The sequence below is a fragment of the Hyperoodon ampullatus genome, assembly GCF_949752795.1.
Source record: "Hyperoodon ampullatus genome assembly, chromosome: 4".
NCBI classification, from domain to species: domain Eukaryota; kingdom Metazoa; phylum Chordata; class Mammalia; order Artiodactyla; family Ziphiidae; genus Hyperoodon; species Hyperoodon ampullatus.
In genome coordinates this window covers 63,118,884-63,140,032 of record NC_136917.1, presented here as the reverse complement: position 1 = coordinate 63,140,032, position 21,149 = coordinate 63,118,884, and the positions used below count along the sequence as shown (strand labels likewise).

Below are 21,149 nucleotides of genomic sequence, written 5' to 3'. Positions count from 1 at the left end.
AGTGGCTTCTCTTGTTGCAGAACGCAGGCTCTAGGTGCATGGGCTTCAGTAGTTGTGGCACATGGGCTCAGTAGTTGTGGCACGTGGGCTCAGTAGTTGTGGCTCGCGGGCTCTAGAGCGTAGGCTCAGTAGTTGTAGCACAGGGGCTTAGGTGCTCCATGGCATGTGGGATCTTCCCAGACCAGGGCTTGAACCCATGTCCCCTGCTTTGGCAGGCGGATTCTTAACCACTGCGCCACCAGGGAAGCCCAATTTTGTTATTTTTAAATAGTCTTTTTAAAACCTTCAGCAAAACTGAGCTTTTCAGTAATACACTTAACTTTTTTTTTTTTTAAGATTTATTATTTATTTATTTATTAATTTAATTTAATTTATTTTTGCCTGCATCGGGTCTTAGTTGCAGTACTCAGGCTCTTCCTTGAGGCATGCAGGATCCTTCATTTCAGCGCATGGGCTCTTCGTTGTGGTGCACGGGCTTCTCGTGGCGAGTGGGTTTTCTCTTCTCTAGGGGCATGCAGGCTCCAGGGTGCATGGGCTCTGTAGTTGTGGCACGCAGGCTCTAGTTGAGGCGTGCGTGAGCTCAGTAGTTGTGGCACACAGGCTTAGTTGCCCTGAGGCGTGTTGGATCTTAGTTCCCTGACCAGGGATTGAACCTGTGTCCCCTGCATTGTAAGGCAGATTCTTTACCACTGGACCACCAGGGAAGTCCCAGTAATACACTTAACTTTGCATGTGCAAATTTGGGTCATCACCTTGAAATTCCAGTGCCATATAGATTTATATAAAGAAAAATAAGTTCTTTGATAGTCTAGATTGTTTTATGCACAAGCTGAGAAGAAAATTTATTTTAGTTATATAAAATGGGATTATAACCGTCTACCCTTTCTTTCTGAATAGGATTTAGATATTTAAGACGGATAAAATTTGTGAGGGCCTATTGAAATACTTCATTTGTAATCTGATCCAATGTTAAAATGTGTACCTTTTAAGTCTTTTTATTTTTGTCCAAAAATACTCATAGTAACAACTGACAAATGATTTTTACGTTGATACAGGTTATTTCGATGCACACTGACTAGCATTCCTCAGACTCAGGCCTTACTGAATAAAGCCAAACTTCCTTTGGGACTGCTGCTTCATCCTTTTAAAGATCTAGTGGTATGTTTTACTAGTGAAAGTAAATGTTTTGTGGAAAATTATCTTGGTGGTAAGGAATTTTTTATAACAGTGCAAGAATTTGATTGAGCTATCTTTAGGAATTTGACCATTGGCCGATTCCTTTATTTGTATTTCAACCAAAAATATTATCAAACACTTTCACAAAGAGATAAAATAAACATATCGTTGAAAAATTCAGGAGGTACTGAATAGAATAGAGGTACTGAAGAAAATAAATAAATGAACCATACTATTTTAACAAGTTGTAAATTGTTTACCCATTAAAATACTTTACCCATTCTCCCAGTTTTTCCATTCTTGGAATAAAATCTGTTGCTTTAAGAAGCTGTTTCCAAAAAGAAGAAGAAGAAAAGAAAAGAAGCCCTTCTACTTTTGTCCTTAGGCTCTGGGACCTTGACATGTGACCACATACGGTTTGAGAGAATCAGTCCATAAGTGAAGTGACTTTCCCATAACAAACCTCCTTTTGGTAATAGGATTGTATTGCCTTCACTGAATTTTTTTCTTTTTTTTTTTTTGCGGTACACCGGCCTCTCACTGCTGTGGCCTCTCCCGTTGCGGAGCACAGGCTCTGGACGTGCAGGCTCAGCGGCCATGGCGCACGGGCCAAGCCGCTCTGCGGCATGTGGGATCTTCCCGGACCGGGGCACGAACCCGCGTCCCCTGCATCGGCAGGCGGACTCTCAACCACTGCACCACCAGGGAAGCCCGCCTTTACTGTTTTTTGACTTTAACTTTAGATCTTTTAAAACGTAGGATAAACTTTAAATAGGAGCATAATTGTGAAGTCCAGTAAAATATTTAAATATAATTTAACCATACCTTACTTTGTGACAGTTCTTTTATGAGAACTTAGTAGCCTGTTAATATAACATAAAGAAACTTCCTAATGATTTAATTAGTCCTTTTTTTAGAATATTGATCCTTCCTTCACCACTCATCTCACAGATATGTTGTAAATTTACTGTGTTGGTTTTGCAATGTAAACTTTTTTTTTTTTTTTGCGGTACACAGGCCTCTCACTGTTGTGGCCTCTCCCGTTGCGGAGCACAGGCTCCGGACGCGCAGGCTCAGCGGCCACGGCTCACGGGCCCGGCCGCTCCGCGGCATGCGGAATCCTCCCAGACCGGGGCACGAACCCGCGTCCTCTGCATCGGCAGGCGGACACTCAACCACCGTGCCACCAGGGAAGCCCTGCAATGTAAACTTTTAATGAGAAAATAAATACTTTTTAAAAGGCAAAATTTAATGAGAATGGTCCTGGGGAAAATCACTAGGGTTTAAGAACCAATACATGTCATTACATAATTTTTTGTTTGGCAGCTTGGACACATTTTTTTACCCTAGTTTTTTCTCTAAAATTATAATATCCCAACAATTATTTGGAAGGTATGGATTAATTGCTTGACCTTTAGACATGATCATCATTGCCTTTAATAATTTAGTCCTTTTTTTCCAGCAATTGCCTGTGGTTACCTCTAGTACAATTGTGAGATGCCGTTCATGCAGGACATACATCAATCCTTTTGTCAGCTTTCTTGATCAAAGGAGATGGAAATGTAACTTATGTTACCGAGTCAATGATGGTATGTTTTTTTTTTTTAAACATTTAAACATTTCTACATGCATTGTAGGGAAATCAGATAACGCAAATATGAAGTTAAAAAACAAAACAAAATCCCGTCTTATTTACCCATAATCCTTTCACTCAGATATAACTTCTTTTAACTTTTTTCTAGGCATTTATACTTATATATAAATAATTATATACTTCTTAAGCAAAAAATGTGGTAATACTACTTTGATACCACTTTTTTACATTTATTCTATTGGGTATATAATAAATGGCATATTTCATGGTATTATTTAAGCCTGTAATTTAAGGAATTATTTATTTATTTTTTTTTTGCGGTACGCGGGCCTCTCACTGTTGTGGCCTCTCCCGTTGCGGAGCACAGGCTCCAGACGCGCAGGCTCAGCGGCCATGGCTCACGGGCCTAGCTGCTCTGCAGCATGTGGGATCTTCCTGGACCGGGGCACGAACCCGTGTCCCCTGCATCGGCAGGCGGACTCTCAACCACTGCGCCACCAGGGAAGCCCTAAGAAATATTTTTATTTAGAAATTGTCCCATGCCTTTTCTCTAGGGTGAAAGAAAATAAGCCCACAGAGTAGCTGCCATTAGCTTCATTCACTGCTGTATGAAGGGAGGTGGGCGGTGCTAGAAGGTTAGTTGAATGTAATTTTTTTAGTAGCTGATGAGGAGGGGATCTTCTTCAGTAACTGTTTCACAATTTATATTTGAGGAATATCATCTAACCGACAACATTCTGTTAGGATTAGAGAAGGAAAAAAAGGGCATGCCATTACCCACATTGAAAATTTGGTCTCTGTTTAGAAGGAAATTTCATTAAGCATTGGGAAATAGAGGAACATGAGAGATTTTTAAAACCATTTTTATTGTTTGTATTTTTAGAGTAGAAGAAGTGAGGGTAGAAAAAGAGCATTCTTTCTACTCTGTAATAATGCAGAAAATATATGTATTTATAGTGTTTAGTACACCTTTAAAATCTTATGTATATATGCTTCAATATATGAAATTAAATTATATTAAGGGTTGAAGTCACTTTTGTGTGCAGCCCAGACCATTTCATGAACTATGGCTTACCCTTTAGCATATATAGGAATTTGAATTCTTAAACAGTTACCTGGAAGACAGATGAAATGATAATTAACACATTATTGACGGGGGGATTTTTGCAGAAACTAATGCCTGTGGCTGTAATATGTCTCTGGTCATAAATGTGTTAATTTAGAAAATACTCTGAGCACTAGTGTTTTATAGGCAGTAGGCAACTGATATTCCATAAAGGTCTTATAACTATTGAAACTCACCATACCCTTAGGCTTTAACCTTTGAAGTATTTTACCATAGCTTTCTAGGGGCAACCAGAGTCTGTACATTTCATATGTCAAATGTTATTATCCATGTACCACTGTGAAATTTAAGACAAAGTTTAGTCTTGCATTTAAGAAAATAATTGGCATTTAATGAGTTTTTATCATCCTTTCAAACTACTTTAGGAAAGCAGCTTTCCAAGAATTAAGAGAAAAAAGGATATTAGAAGATAGGGAAAGAAAAATCATAGTGCTTGTGGTTGTAAAAGCAAAACATACTTAGTGCCATTCAGTGTAGAGGGGAATTGAATGGGACTCAAAAACAAAGTGTATTTAGCCCTTAATATTTAGTCTATATTGAATTATTTATAAATTCCTAAATTAAGAAAACAGCCAAATGCAAGCTATATTAAACTTAATCCTTTCAGTTTTAACATTATATATTGTTAACTCACATAGTTCCTGAAGAATTCATGTACAACCCTTTGACCAGAGTCTATGGAGAACCTCACAGAAGACCTGAAGTTCAAAATGCTACTATTGAGTTTATGGCTCCTTCAGAATACATGGTAAACTTTCATTTTTTATATAGCACAAATATTTCATTATACCTGGTTTTAAATAAAATATAAAGTCCTTTAACCAAAATTTTATATTTTTAATTTATAAAAGTTATCCTTGTTCATTATAAAAGTAGTTAATTTGTATATAAGGGTAAGTTTGAAAAGTGAAAGTGTATGTAAAGTTCCACTTATGTTTCTTGGGCATCCATCCAGAAATTTGCAATATAGTATTGGGATCATACTTACTTTTAGGTCACTTCCAGTTTTTTCTGTTACAAATAATGATGTGATGCACATCCTCTTTGCAACTACTTTTATACACTTGTGTGACTATCTGAGGGCTTGCGTTTGAAAAGATAATAATTATGCCTAATATTTAACTAGCACTATGCATTTTATAAAGCACTTATCTATTTTTGATCATCACAAATAACTCTTAAGCTGTTAATCCTGTTTTATGGATGTGAAACAAATTTAGTTAGGTGACTTTCCAGATCTTCTTTAGCAGGTGCTAGAGGTCTCATAAAAATTTAGGACTTTTGATTTGATTTCTCTTTCCCCATGCAATAATTGCCTCTAAGGAAAGGGAATATGAAGATAAAATTTAATACCAACTTTTAATATTTTATTTTAGTATATTTTTGTGGAATAGTCTCTATCTGGTCATTTGGGGCCATTTTAGTATAGATATTACGAAGATTCAGTCTCTTTTCATCACATAGAAATTTCAGTGGAGAAAACATTTTTGTGACACTTAAATGGCTGGCGATCGCTTTCTGTAGTGTAGCTGTCCCTCTGCTGAATTAAAACCAAAAAATCAGAAGCATTTGTTCTTTTGAATTGGCCTTCCTGGGTTTCTTTAACTCCCAGGTTTTGTAAAAATGGCTTCCTTTAAATTTGGAAATTTGCCTATAGCAAGAGGTTTTCTTCCTTCCTGACTTACCTCTTGGGCAACAGATTCTATGGATTTTGCAAGTGATATGTGCAAAAAAATATAAAAGTTAGTATACTACACATGGAGTTCTGATTGTGGTTATTTGGTGCTTTTTATTTTATTTTATTTTTATTGAAAACTTAAAATACTTTTTATTTTGAGATAATTTTAGACTTATAGAAGGGTGGCAAAAATAGCACAAAGAGTTCACCCAGCTACCCCTAATGTAAACATTTTATGTAGCTCTAGGACAATCATCAAGCTTAAATTAACACTAGCACAACACTATGAGCGAAACTACAGACTTTACTTGGATTTCACTAGTTTTTCCACTTAACATCCTTTCTCTGTCCCAGGATTCAATCCACATTGCATTTAGCTTCTGTTCCTTTAGTCTCCTCCCATCTGTGGCAGTTCCTTAGCTTTTCCTTGTCTTTCATGACCTTGAGCTTTTTTTAAAAAATTAATTTTTATTGGAATATAGTTGCTTTACAATGTTGTGTTAGTTTCTGCTGTACTAACAAAGTGTTAGTTATACGTATACGTATATCCCAATATAAACATATTACGGCCACAGGCATTAGTTTCTGCAAAAATACCCCTGTCAATAATGTGTTAATAGCAAAGTGAATCAGTTATACGTATACGTATATCCCCTCCTTTTTAGATTTCCTTCCCATTTAGGTCACCACAGATCACTGAATAGGGTTCCCTGTGCTAAACAGTAGGTGCTCATTAGTTATCTGTTTTATGCACAGTAGTGTATATATGTCAATCCCAATCTCCCAATTTGTACCTGCCTCCCCACCCACCCCCGGCTTTTTATTGAATTGAAAACAAATCTTTGAACTTGGAAGTTTAAAATATACTTGTACATTTTTCTGGAACTTGGCTGAAATGTGTTGGTTAAATAACCAGTTCAGGCTAACTTGATTTGTCATTTTCAGAGCTGTACATTTTTCTAAATTGTGAAATATAATGTACATATGGAAAAGCCTATAAAACATAAATATATAGGTTACCAAATAATCATAGCACCACTGTTGCACCACACAGGTCAAGAAATTGAACATTGCCGATACTCATAAATGCATTTCTGATAACATTTCTTCCTCTTCCTGTCCTAGAAAAAATACTCTTCTGACTTATGATAATTATATCCTCATTGTCCTTTTTCTAAGTATGCATCTGAAAAAAACTTCTTTCTGTATTATTTTCTTACTGTATTTATTGTGGTCTCCACTTAATCTGTAAATAATGCTTATTTTATTCTTTTGCTATACACAGACACAACAAATGGTAAGTTTAAGTTTAATTCTGTTAATTGTATTTAATGAGATCCTTTTTCTCCTTCAGTTACGACCACCTCAACCTCCAGTGTACCTTTTTGTATTTGATGTGTCTCACAATGCAGTTGAAACTGGATACTTGAATTCAGTTTGCCAGAGTTTGTTAGACAATCTGGATTTGTAAGTATCTTAATTCAGGTTAAATTATAAACTAACGGTGTTTGTAAAATGATTAAGTGGTTTCAAACTATATTTTAAAAGTTATGTAATTATGTTCTAAAAGTCCACTTAAATCAGTAGATAACTTTAGGCCTCACTTTCGCTGAGAAACATTAATTTATTTAAACTTTTTATTATGGAAAAATTTCAAATATGTAGTAAATAGAAAGAATGTAATGAAGTTCCAGGTACCCATCCTTCAACTTCAATATTTTTAGCATTCAGCTGTTCTTGCCTCATCTAACCCTGTCTTTCCCTCTTTTTTCCCTAGAGTGTTTTAATACAAATCTCAGTCAGTATATCATTTACCTAGAAATACTTGGAATTATTTTTAATCCTAACTAAAATATGAGAATCACATCAAACAAAATTAGCAATAATTCCATAATGTGATATAATACCCAGTTCAATTTTTGTTCCTGGTTGTCTCCAGAATGTCTTTTTACTGTGGGTTTGTTGAAATAAGAATCTAAACAGTATCTACACATTGCATTTGCTGGTCATATCTCTTAAGCCTCTTAAAATAACTGTACTTTAAGTGGTTCTTAGATACTTAGTGTAACACGTAAAAGCTAGTGCGACCTTTCAGTGTAATGAAATACTGTTGTGCTCTTGTGTGTAAGGAAGAATGTGTAGGACCAGATCTCATCAAAAGTGGACTAACTCCCTCACCTTGGCGCAAGGCATTCTTGTTCTTATCAGCATTTGTATTTTTAATGTTGTAGGTTACGTATGGGGATTGTCCATGAGAGAGTTCACTGACTCACCCAAGCATGAACAACAAAAATGAAAACTAGTTTGTCTTTCCCCTTATGAAACTATGGTCTACATATTTAAGTTCTTCAAAAACAGATCTTTTTGTTGATCTTCTTAAATGAATGCATTAAACAATATAAAAAGAGGTTTGGGCAATTGTTTTTTAAAGATGTGCAGTTCATAAATTTATATTACATTTTAGAGTTAGTGTTTGGTAATTTTTTTGAAGCATTTTTTATAAATTAAAATCATCTACAAACTTCTGTATATACTTTCCAGTATTTTTTATATATCATTTCCTAAGTGATTGATATAACTTTATATAGGTATAATGAGTTTTGGATTGCTGTATTATTGCTGGGTTTTGTTGATTGTGTGACTTATATATAGTGTTTTCTTTTAGTGTATGTTTTCATACACTAAACATTGCACGGGTTAAAAACATTTATGTTGGGGCAGTTTTCATAACACAGAAGTAGATATTTGTATTTAACTCTTTGCAGATATTTTAGGTATATATGTATATGAGAAAACTATAAAATACTTTCTGAATTTGTTTTTAGGCTTCCTGGCAACACTAGGACAAAAATTGGCTTCATAACATTTGATAGTACAATCCACTTCTACAGCCTTCAAGAAGGTCTATCTCAACCTCAGATGCTAATAGTTTCAGATATTGAAGGTATATATTATATACTTAAAATTATTGAACTGCCTGAGGAGTTTTTAGTTTTAGAAATATTTCATGACTGTTCAACAAACTATCAGCATATGGTATGATTCTACTATACTGAGGAAAACCTTGAGTATAAAATCATAAGATTTTTGGAATTATAAGAGTCCCTCAGGGGGCTTCCCTGGTGGCTCAGTGGTTGAGAGTCCGCCTGCCGATGCAGGGGACACAGGTTCGTGCCCCGGTCTGGGAAGATCCCACATGCAGCGGAGCGGCTGGGCTCGTGAGCCATGGCCACGGAGCCTCCGTGTCCGGAGCCTGTGCTCCGCAGCGGGAGAGGCTGCAGCAGTGAGAGGCCCGCGTACCACAAAAAAAAAAAAAAAAAAAAAAAAGAGTCCCTCAGGGCTTCCCTGGTGGCACAGTGGTTGAGAGTCCGCTTGGATCAAAGACCTAAACTTAAGAACTAAAACTGTAAAACTCTTAGAAGGAAACATAGGGAAAAATCTTAATATGGCAGTGATTTCTTGGATATGACACTAAAAGCAGAAGCAACAAAAGAAAAAAATAAATAAATTGGATGTTATCACTGTTAAAATACTTTTGTACATGAAAGAAAACTGTCAAGAGAGTAAAAAGTCACAGAATGGGAGAAAATATATGCATATGCAAATCACACATATGATGAAGGATTAATATAAAGAGCTTTTCAACTCAGCAACAACAACAAGAAAACACAATTCAAAAATGGACGAAGGGGGCTTCTCTGGTGGCGCAGTGGTTGAGAGTCCGCCTGCCGATGCAGGGGACACGGGTTCGTGCCCCGGTCTGGGAAGATCCCACATGCCGCGTAGCGGCTGGGCCCATGAGCCATGGCCGCTGAGCCTGCGTGTCCGGAGCCTGTGCTCCGTAATGGGAGAGGCCACAACAGTGAGAGGCCCACGTACTGCAAAAAAAAAAAAAAAAAAAGACGAAGGACTGGAATAGACAATTCTCCAAAGATATACAGATGGCCAATAAACACATGAAAAAATGCTCAACATCATTAGTCAGTAAAGAAATGCAAATCAAAATCACAATGAGATACCACTTCACATCCATTAGAATGGTTATTTTTTTTTTTAAATGGAAAATAACAAGGGCTGGCAAGGATGTGGAAACATTGGAACTGTCGTATATTGCTGGTGGGAATGTAGAATGGTGCAGTATTATGGAAGACAATTTGGCAATTCCTCAAAAAGTTAGACACAGAACTACCATTATGATCTACCAATTCTGCTTCCCAGTATATACCTAAAAGAATTGAAAGCAGAAACTCAAACAAATACTCATACACCAATGTTCATAGCAACATTATTCACAGTAGCCAGAAGTTGGAAACAACCTAAGTATCCATCAAGAGATGATTGGTTAAATAATGTGGTATATACATATAATGGAATATTTTTCATCCCTAAGAATGAAATTCTGATGCATGCTACAACATGAATGAACCTTGAAAACATTATATCAATACTAAGTGAAATAAACCAGATGCAAAAGGACAAAGATTATATGATTCTGCTTATATGAGGTACCGGGAATGGGTGAATTCATAGAGATATAGGCTAGAAAGTAGATTATAGATTACCAGGAGCTTGTGGGAAGGGAGAAATTATTTAATGGGTACTGTTTAGGATGGTGAAAAGGTTCTGAAAATACATAATGATGATGGTTACACAACATTGTGAATGTACTTAATGCTACTGAATTGTACACTTAAAAATGATTAAGGTGATACATTTTGTATATTATGTATATTTTACCACAGTTTAAAAAATTAACTCCAAATGGATCATAGATCTGAGTATGAGACTAAAACTATAAAACTGTTAAAAGAAAACATAGAAGTAAGTCTTTGTGACCTTGAATTAGGCAGTGATTTCTTAGATATAACACCAAAAGCACAAACACCAAAAGAAAAAACAGATAAGTTGGGCTTCCTAACAATTAAAAACTTTTGGATAAACAGCAAGGTCCTGCAGTAGAGCACAGGGAACTATATTCAATATCCTGTGATAAACCATAATGGAAAAGAATATGTATATGTATAACTGAATCCCTTTGCTGTACAGCAGAAATTAGCACAACATTGTAAATCAACTATACTTCAATAAACTAAAAAAAATAAAAATTTTTAAAAATTAAAAAAGATTAAAACCTTTTGTGTTTCAAAGGATGCCATCATGAAAGTGAAGAATGAGAGAATGAGAGAAAATATTTGCAAGCTATGTATCTGATCAAAATATATATCTAGATTATGTAAAAAACTTCTACAACTTATTAAAAAGACAACCTAATTAAAAAGTGGGCAAAGGATTTGAATAGACATGTCTCTATTCAATACACCTTATTCAATATTCTGTATATGCAGTTGGCTCATAATCCCTTGAAAAGATGCTCCATATCATGAGTTATCAGGGAAATGCAAATGCAAACCACAGTGAAATGCCACATCACACCAGTTAAAAAAAATTCTCAAAACCAAAATTTTTTGTTGCTCTGAGCATATCTGAATAGCTGGGAAGGTTCCATGAGTATTGGTTTTGGGGTTACAAATAAATTTTAATAAGTAGGCAAGTTTGCAACTATAAAATCTGTGAATTAGGAGAATTGACTGTACAACTTTAAAATGAAGTAGTTGAATAGAGCCCCCTTCTGTCTTGGTTGTTCCAGGTCTCACAACAGAACAGCCATGTCAGTCATTCATTTCCCTTATCTATTTACCCAGCTACTTATTTGGCATAAAATAAAATCACTGAACAGGTGATTCTGATGATGGGCCAAGTTGTGAATTTACTGATATGGTCCAGCCTCTCAATTGTATACGTGAGCTGATAAATGGAATATCCCTTGCTGGATGTCACATTGCAAAAAAATTTTTAAAGGACAGTAACAAGTATTTGCAAGGATGTGGAGAAATCGGAACCCTTATTCACTAGTAGTAGGAATGGAAAATGGTGCCGCCATCAGGGAAATCATTTTGTCAGTTCCTCTGGAAGTTAAACAGAGTTACCATATAACCAGCAATTTTACTTAGTAGGTATATGCTCAAGAAAATTAAAAACATGTCTATACTGTAAAGCAACTACACTTCAATTTTTAAAAATTGCTAAATATGAATTATTAAAAAACAATACAGAACATGTCCACACAAAAATGTGTACATGCATGTTGGTAGCAACTCAGCCAAGAAGTGGAAACAACCCAACATAAACAAAATGTAGAATATCCATACAATGAAATGTTTTGTTACTCAGCAATAAAAAAGAATAAAGTACTGATAAATGCTACAACATGGATGAACCTTGAACACATGAAGCTAATTGTAAGAAGCCAGTCACAAAGGACCTCATAGTGTGACTCCATTAATATGAAATGTTGAGAATAGGCCAATCCAGAGACAGAAGGTGGCTGCCTAGAGCTGTGGGAGTTGACGGGGAATTGAGGAATGACTGGTAATTGGTGTGGGGTTCCCTTTTGGGATGATGAAAAGGATCTAGAATTAGATAGTGGGGTTAGTTGTACAACTATGCATATATTAAAAAATCACTGAATTGTATCTTCTGCAAGGGTAAATTTTATGGTATGTGAGTTATATCTTAAAACTTTTATTAAAATCTGTTTAATTTTAAAGAAAAAGGAAGAAATCTAAACAATAGTACATTTTTTATATGATAGTTAAAGTAAATATTTAATGTTTCAAATTATTTGTTGGTGTTATTTTTCATGAACATTATGATGAGCCTTATTTTTGTAATTTTTTAATAAAAAATAAACAGTACAAAAATGTAGAAAGTGAGACCCCTCATAATCCTGCATCACCACCCACATTTCCTTCCCAGTTTGCTTCCTTCTAAGAAAGGATATTTAATTCCTAAGAAAGAATAAATTTGAATCCTGAGAAGCTCTTCTGATGTGGCCATTTAGCATACCTCCTGATCCACTTGACTTCGTAGTCCCATGAGCATAATGGGGGCCTTCTTTATGAGAAAGTATGTGCTTTATGAATGACAGAGCTGTTGGTGGGCTGTATTCCATGTCAAGACACAGAATTCTTGTGTGTCATCTTAGTCAACTTTTTTTTTAATGCCAAGAGTGTTTCTTTGGCTGGCTTCTGGGGCTAAGCAAGAATTCTAAAGCAGGATTCTAAATTGTCTTTAACCTAAGAAGCAGAGTACTTGTACAAACCCTTACTGAGTGCTTGTGGGTCAGTATTTTCTATTTGGGAGGCTATTTACCTTTTACATGGTAATAGGTAAGCTGCAGTAAAAGCCTAAATCAGTGCTCTTTTGGTGACTCTGAACGTACGTAGACATTGCTGTACAAATGGAGGAGGTGGCTCTTCTCTAAGTATGGGGGTGGTTAATTATATCACTGTTATGTATTTGGAACATCTTTAACAATTAAGTTTTGTTTAAGAGAAATATTTATTTGTTCTTTCAGATGTTTTTATACCTATGCCAGAGAACTTATTAGTAAATTTAAATGAAAGTAAAGAGGTAAGGGACACTTTCCTATCTGACATGTTTAATTGAAATGTTGAAGGAATATATTTTTTAAATGAACTTTAAGTAGAATTTTGCTTCTCTCTGTGACATTTCTAAGATGTATAGCATTTTATATTTGCAGTTAGTTAAAATTCATCAGATGAACAGCTTTTGATTTTGCCCTTGAACTGATTGCTTTTAAGTTTAATGTATCCATTTGTAGTAGGGTAGAAGATAAGCCTGTTCCATAAATGAGAGAAACCTGAAGGAAACCTGCCTTGCCAGCCATTTGGGAAATTGGGAGGGTTGCTGAGATAAGCTTCTGGTCACTACATAGAAGCACTTTAGGCTGCTTTCAGTGCCCTTTGCTTTTCTGATTCACAGAGTGTCATTGGGGTCAGTTCAGAAGAAACTCTTATTACCTGCCTGGAAATTGCCATGACATAATACAGTGAGAGGTGAACAGAATGTGTCTGAAGGGGGGATGTTGTCTACCCTGTACATGCATATATGCCGTAGGGGTAACATTTTAACTAGCAAGTCTATGGTCTCAGCTGTTGGCAATGGTGACTTCGCCATAGTGTGAAGTATTTTTTCCCATTAACTCTCTTTATTTGTACAACCTAACCTGAATAGGTAGTTGTTTTTTGTTTTGTTTTTCTTTTGTAGTAATATTACTAGTTGGCAAATTTACTGGCTATCTTAGATTTTGCAGTAGGGAAGAGTTAAACGCACTTTGGAACTGAAAAGAATAAAGTGTATAGAGGTGATTGAGAAGGCCATATTTCATGGCATTTAAATATGTAAAATCTCTAAACTGTGATGGTTCTTTTGGATACATTTGGACTTATAGTCTTGCTGGACTACTTGCATGTGCAAGAACTGTAAGGCCCCAATTTTGATTTGTCTTGCTTGCCAATTTATAATGTTGACTTAAAATGGCTATCTTGTCATTTGACCAACTTCATTGTTTACTGTACTGTCTGTAGATTCTCTGACCATCATCATGACTCAATGTCTTGTCTATTGTATGAGTCAGTGACTTAATGTGAAAAAAAATTTTTTTATTGTAATACTCTTGAGTTTTCTTGCTTTATTTCACAAGCTCGTCCAAGATTTACTGAAAACTTTGCCACAAATGTTCACCAAGACCCTGGAGACCCAGAGTGCCTTGGGTCCAGCCCTTCAGGCTGCCTTTAAGCTGATGTCCCCAACTGGTGGTCGAATGTCTGTTTTTCAAACACAGCTCCCAACTCTTGGAGTGGGAGCCCTGAAACCACGAGAGGAGCCCAACCAAAGGTCATCTGCTAAGGTTAGAAAGTCATCAAGTGCATGATAAGATTGATGCTGGTGCTTTGTCCCTTTGAGTACAGAGCTTATTTCAAATTTATTTTTCATTTGTGAAAAGGAGGGAATATAAGGAAATGGATAAAGCGTTTCTCCTCTTTTATGTAGACATTTCTTTTTATTACATTATTTTCTATCTGATTCACCCTTACCTTATGTATAGATCTTTAGCAGGCCATAGCAGTGCCACCTGCCTTTGATGAGAAAGTCAGGCAGACTAAGAGAATATGCTTGCCAGGGACAAAGTAGAACCTGGATGATGAATAAAAAGTAGTCATGGTTTGGTATATTGACTGCCATGGATTGCTTTTGAGCACCTTGTGTGTGTAAACTTAGTTTGAGATGTGTATTTCTCAAAAGATTATGATAGTGTGGCCATATACTGTAATGATTAAGGTGTCAGTCTTGGAATAAGTCTGCCTAAATCTCACTGCTTTTTAGATGTGTGAGCTTGAATAGTTACATAATTTCTTTGCCCCTCTTTTTCCTTATATTTATAAAATGAAAATATCGATAGTACCCATCTCTTATGATAGATGAAAAGTATTACATATGAATTTAGAAGCTTCTAGCATAATAAACATTTAATAGATTATCAAAATTCGTATAATAGGTGTATTTCTTTTTAAAAGTAAAACAAAATAGTAAATTCTTAAGCAGGACATGTTTCATACTGAAAAAAGAGGAAATATCACAAAACAAAAGGATTTTATAGATTGCCCAAGGATAATTGTTAACCCTTGGTATATATGGATAGGTGAATAAATTTTATGACAATTTAATGATTTAAAATTTTTTCTCTTTGTAATTATGAATAGGAGATTCACTTGACACCATCAACTGACTTCTATAAGAAATTAGCCTTGGACTGTTCTGGTCAGCAGGTAGCTGTTGACTTATTCCTTCTCAGTGGACAGTATTCTGATTTGGCTTCTCTGGGTAAGTTCTTCCTAGTGATTATTTTTCTCATGTGAATGTCAAAATGGTATTTTTATGATGATATGTTAAAGAGAGGACAAAGTGAAAGAATTCTTATTCCCTTGGGAAGTTAGTTTAGTTTATAATAAACCTTATAGTCTTACTCTGAATATTTATAATAGAGAAATTTCTATATTACTATTTAAAGGGATGAAATAATTCTTTTTTGCCAATATCTTAGGAGGCTAAGGAAAGATCGATTCAAATGCTTGTAGTTACTCTGGTATAGTAATAGTAGTTAATGGCAGAATTTAAAAGGAGTATGTGTTGTCTTCCAGGTTGTATTTCTCGGTATTCAGCAGGTAGTGTCTATTATTATCCCTCTTACCACCATCAGCACAACCCAGTGCAAGTGCAGAAATTACAGAAGGAACTACAGAGATACCTCACTCGGAAGATTGGCTTTGAGGCAGTCATGAGGATTCGGTGTACCAAAGGTGGGGGCACTTTTTTTTTTTTTACACTTACAAAGGCGTAAATGTTGCTTTTGATATGAATAAATACACACATATTTTCACCTATTCTTTTCTCATAAGATTTGTTCTTCTAAAAAAAAAAGATTTGTTCTTCTAAGGTATTGTACTTACTTTGATGGACTATGCAATTAAGAATAGAGAAGACACATTGAAAAACTAAGGACTATTTTTTTTAATAGGAATTGCTATTTTTAAAAATTTATTATTTTATTTTTTTATTTTGGTTGTGTTGGGTCTTCGTTGCTGCAAACGGGCTTTCTCTAGTTGCAGCAAGCGGGCTTCTCATTGCGGTGGCTTCTCTTGTTGCAGAGTGCGGGCTCTAGGTGTGCGGGCTTCAGTAGTTGTGGCTTACAGGCTCTAGAGCGCAGGCTCAGTAGTTGTGGCACATGGGCTTAGTTGCTCCATGGCATGTGGGGTCTTCCCGGACCAGGGCTCGAACCCATGTCCCCTGCATTGGCTGGTGGATTCTTAACCACTGCGTCACCTGGGAAGCCCTAGGGATTATTCTGAATATACTAAAAACCACTGAATTGTACACTTGAAAAGTGTGGGGTTTTTTGTATGTGAATTGTATCTCAGTGAAAAAGTATCTCCAAAGAAAATAAAACATATTACTGATGGATTTTTATTCCACTTATTGAACAGTAGTAGTGGAAGATCTTTTTTTTTTTACAACTATTTTTTCTTTTTTTAAAAAAATTAATTAATTTATTTACTTTTGGCTGTGTTGGGTCTTCATTTCTGTGCTAGGGCTTTCTCTAGTTGCGGCGAGCGGGGGCCACTCTTCATCGCGGTGCGCGGACCTCTCACTGTCGCGGCCTCTCTTGTTGCAGAGCACAAGCTCCAGATGCGCAGACTCAGTAGTTGTGGCTCATGGGCCTAGTTGTTCTGCGGCATGTGGGATCTTCCCAGACCAGGGCTTGAACCCGTGTCCCCTGCATTGGCAGGCAGATTCTCAACCACTGCGCCACCAGGGAGGCCCACAACTATTTTTTTAAATTGTGATAAAACAGACATGACATAAAATTTACCATTTTACAGGACTTCCCTGGTGGTCCAGTGGTTAAGACTCCATGCTTCCGACGCAGGGGGCTCAGGTTCAATCCCTGGTCGGGGAACTAAGATCCCACATGCACAGTGCAGCCAAAAAATTAAAAATTAAAATAAATTTTACCATTTTACCATTTTTAAGTATACATTTGAGTGGCATTAAGTACATTCTCATTGTTGTGCAGCCATCACCACCATCCATCTCCAGAAGTAGGGTATCTTTTAGTTTGTGTTCTTCTCATTCTGCACCTGCTACTAATACCTTTCCACACTGTTGCTTTGGAAATAGTCTCACAGTTTCAGAATGTGTATGTTCAATATGTTTTTCAGGATAAATGTTTTGTGGTTGCTAAATGTGACAACTATTTTCTTATGAAAGTGGGAAATTATAATTCTTGATATTTCATTTCTCTACATTATCAACCTGTTTCTACTCTTTTATTCAGATTTTAAAATATTACTGCTCTGTGAAAGGGTATGAAACAGTAATTTTTTACAGTGGAAAGATTATGTGAAATATGTAGCAAAAAATAGGTATCAAAAGATAAGGATCCACAAACCTGTCCACTAGATAGATGTTAAAATCTGTTGATCAAATGACGTGTCATATGATGTATCAGATAAACACTTAAGAGGTTGCCACATCTCCAAACAGCACACAGATATTGGTGTTACCCATAACCGATCAATTTCCACAATAGCATTCTGTTTCCTTTTTTAATAGAAGCTTTATTGAGATAAAATTTACATACCATACAATTTACCCATTTGAAATGTACAATTCAGTGGTTTTAAATATATTCACCACGATATTACCACGATCAATTTTAGAACACTTTAATCATTCCCAAAAGCTACCCTGTACTGATTAGGAGTCACTTTTCATTCCCACACCTAGTCGACTGCCAGTCTACTTTCTGTCTCTGGACTCGCCTGTTCTGGGTATTTCGTATTAATGGAGTCATACAATATGAGGTCCTCTGTAACTGGCTTCATACACTTTAATGTTTTCAAGGTTCATCCATGTTGTAGCATATATCAGTATTTCATTACCCCCCCCCCTTAAAAATATTTCATTTGTTTTTATTTCTCATAGTATTCCATTGTATAGATACCTCATTTTGTTTATCCTTTCATCAGTTGATGAATATTTGGGCTGTTTCCACTTTTTGGATATTATGAATAGTATTGCTATGAACTTTTTTTTTTTTTTTAATTTTGGCCACGCTGTGTAGCACGTGGGATCTTAGTTCCCCAAGCAGGGGTCGAACCCACGCCCCCTGCTGTGGAAGCGTGGAGCCCTAACCACTGGACCGCCAGGGATGTCCCTTGCTATGAATTTTTTTTTTTTTTTTTTTTTTTGCGGTCCGTGGGCCTCTCACTGCTGTGGCCTCTCCCGTTGCGGAGCACAGGCTCCGGACGCGCAGGCTCAGCGGCCATGGCCCACGGTCCCAGCCGCTCCGCAGCATGAGGGATCCTCCCGGACCGGGGCACGAACCCGCGTCCCCTGCATCGGCAGGCAGACTCACAACCACTGCGCCACCAGGGAAGCACCTGAATTTTATTCTTTTAATCTATGTCTATCTTATGCCAGTACCAAACTTTCTTGACTGTTGTGACTTTGTAATAAGTTTGAAATTAGGAAGTATGAGTTCTCCCAACTTTTCTCTTCCTTACCAAGATTGTTGTGATATTCTGGGTCCCTTGCATTTCCGTATGAATTTTAGTTTCATCTTGTCAATTCCTCCAAAGAAGCATGCTGGTATTGGATAGGAATTGTATTATAATAGGTAAATTTGGGGAATATTGGCATCTTAACAATAATAAGTCTTCCCATCCAAAAACATGGTATGTTTCTTTAATTTTTTCAAAAAATTTTGCAGTTTTCTGAATGTAAGTTTTGCATTTCTCTTGTTAAATTTATTCCTAAATATTTTTTCCATTATATTTTAAATATAATTATTTTTAAAATTTGTTTCTCCTATAAATGTAATTAATTCTTTGTATACTGATCTTGTATCCAGCAACCTTGTTGAACTTGCTTGTTAATTCTAATAGTTTTTTAGTATTTATGTTTTAGAGGGCCCATTTCTTGTATCCCATTCATTCAAGATTGATGGACCTCAGAAATGATTATTTCTGCAGATATTGGCTCTAAATTAAGGGGAATGTACATCCTCAAAGTGCTTTTAAGACTTTTTCTATTTGGCAGGACAGAAGCTATTTTATATGTACCTAACTTTGCATAAAGAACTTCGACATAGAAACCAACCTATGCCCTCTTTCTGGAGTGCTTAATTTACTAAATCTTTGTGGTTAATTTGCTTAGGTTTCTCTCTCTTTTAATGATAAATTAAATTAAATTCATATTACATGAAATAATATGCTCTTGGTAAAGCTACAAAAAAAAAGGTACAGTACAAAAAGATATAAAATGAGAAATTAAACTTAAGCCAGTATAGTCTACCTCAGAGTTTCTCATATGCCCTTGAAAAAGTTTTCCCGTGCATATATAAGCATGGGAATAGATTTTCGCCTTCAAATAAAAGCAGTGAGAGGGCTTCCCTGGTGGCGCAGTGGTTGAGAGTCCGCCTGCCAATGCAGGGGACCACGGGTTCATGCCCCTGTCCGGGAGGATCCCACATGCCGCGGAGCGGCTGGGCCCGTGAGCCATGGCCTCTGAGCCTGCGCGTCCGGAGCCTGTGCTCTGCAACGGGAGAGGCCACAACAGTGAGAGGCCCACACACTGCAAAAAAAAAAAAAAAAAGGCAGCGAGGATCACATCTGGCTTCTTTTTCTGTATATACTTTGTTTTTGTATGTACAGAACTACATCCTCTTTTTTTTCCTGATTACTGTTGTAAAGTTGGTTTTTATTTCACAAGCAAAATATATACCTGTTATTTGTAAAAAATGAAAACATTATTGATAAAGCTAAAGTCCTCTTGTATAAGCTTGTGTGTGTGTTACTTCACTTTCACTCCATCCTATGTAGTCACTATAACCACATTTCGGTAATGCTAAGTTTTTCTATACATTTACATACATATGTACCTCTCCATGGAAAATATATAGTACAGTGTAGTAGCATAAATAACATTGTACATGTTTTCAGCAAGTCTTGAAGATCTAATAATATTAGTTTCTGTAGATTTGTCTCATGCTTTTTAACTTCTACCCAGTATTCAGTAGAATGTAAAAATCACAATTTAGTTATTTTCCTACTGGTTGTCATTGAAGATATTTCTGATTTTTTTTGTTATGCTTAATTTTTTTTGCACATATAAATTTGACACTTAATTGTATCTATAGAATAAATTCTTTTTTTTTCTTTTTGAGTTGTCAGTATGAGCAAATACCAGTTGTGAGATTTGTTAGTAGAAACACTGTTATGAGGATATTTTATGAGAATATTCTAGGATAAATTCTTAGTTATGGAATAACTGGAGTTGAAGTAAGTACCCATTTAGAATTTTGGTAGATATTGCCAAATTATTATCGAAAAAAGTTTTTTGAAAATTTGAATTCATTTAAGAAGATATCATTTATTCCTTCCCCACTCTCACTAACTACTGTGTATTCTTTAATATGATTCTGCTTCCAGTTACAATGTGTGGGTTGTTTTTCTCCACACTACCAAGCAGTTAACTCAGTTCTGACATCGTCTATGTAGAGCTAACATCAGATCCCACAGGTTACGGGTTCAGTCTCACAAGACCGTCTCCCATCCTTTCCCCCCCCGCCCCACTTCAGAAGCCAGTTGCAAGTCCAGTTTGTTACCTGTGCTTCTGACCAACTGGCTATAGATTGGATGTTCCAACAAATCCCTCCTTTGGTTAAAATTATTGGCTAGAGTGGCTTATAGAACTCAGAGAAACATTTTAATTACTAGATTACTGGTTTATTTTAAAAGGATATAACTCAAGAACAGCAAAATAGAAAAGATGCATAGAGCAAGATATAGGGAAAGGGAAAGGGCACGGAGCTTCTGGAGCTTCCTTGCTCTCTTTGAGAGCTTCACTCTCCCCAAATCTCCACGTATTCACAATCCCAGAGCTCTCTAAAGGACCCCATCCTTTTGGGTTTTTATGGAGGCTTTATATTACATAGTCATGACTGATAAATCACTGACATTTGGTGATTGATTCAACCTCTAGCGCCTCTCCCCTCCCTGGAGGTAGTGGTGGGGGGTTGAACTGGAAGATCTAACCCTCTTATCATATGGTTGAATCCTCTGACAACCAGCCCCCATCCTTAGGTTACC

At 36.3% G+C, this 21,149-nt stretch overlaps 1 protein-coding gene across 2 annotated transcripts in view; it reads left to right on the top strand.

The window, feature by feature from the left end:
- Positions 1–21,149, top strand: part of SEC24A (SEC24 homolog A, COPII coat complex component) — a gene marked incomplete at both ends in the record, with an annotated part of 72,622 nt that overhangs the window by 29,719 nt on the left and 21,754 nt on the right. The window contains 9 exons of one of the 2 annotated variants that reach the window (XM_079702712.1): positions 1,056–1,155; positions 2,639–2,765; positions 4,535–4,644; positions 6,929–7,041; positions 8,400–8,518; positions 12,992–13,047; positions 14,141–14,347; positions 15,201–15,321; positions 15,639–15,797. In XM_079702712.1, coding sequence (XP_079558838.1) covers positions 1,056–1,155; positions 2,639–2,765; positions 4,535–4,644; positions 6,929–7,041; positions 8,400–8,518; positions 12,992–13,047; positions 14,141–14,347; positions 15,201–15,321; positions 15,639–15,797 — 1,112 coding nt within the window. Of the gene's footprint in view, positions 1–1,055; positions 1,159–2,638; positions 2,766–4,534; positions 4,645–6,928; positions 7,042–8,399; positions 8,519–12,991; positions 13,048–14,140; positions 14,348–15,200; positions 15,322–15,638; positions 15,798–21,149 lie in introns of both variants that reach the window. The other variant, XM_079702711.1, reaches the window with a different exon arrangement.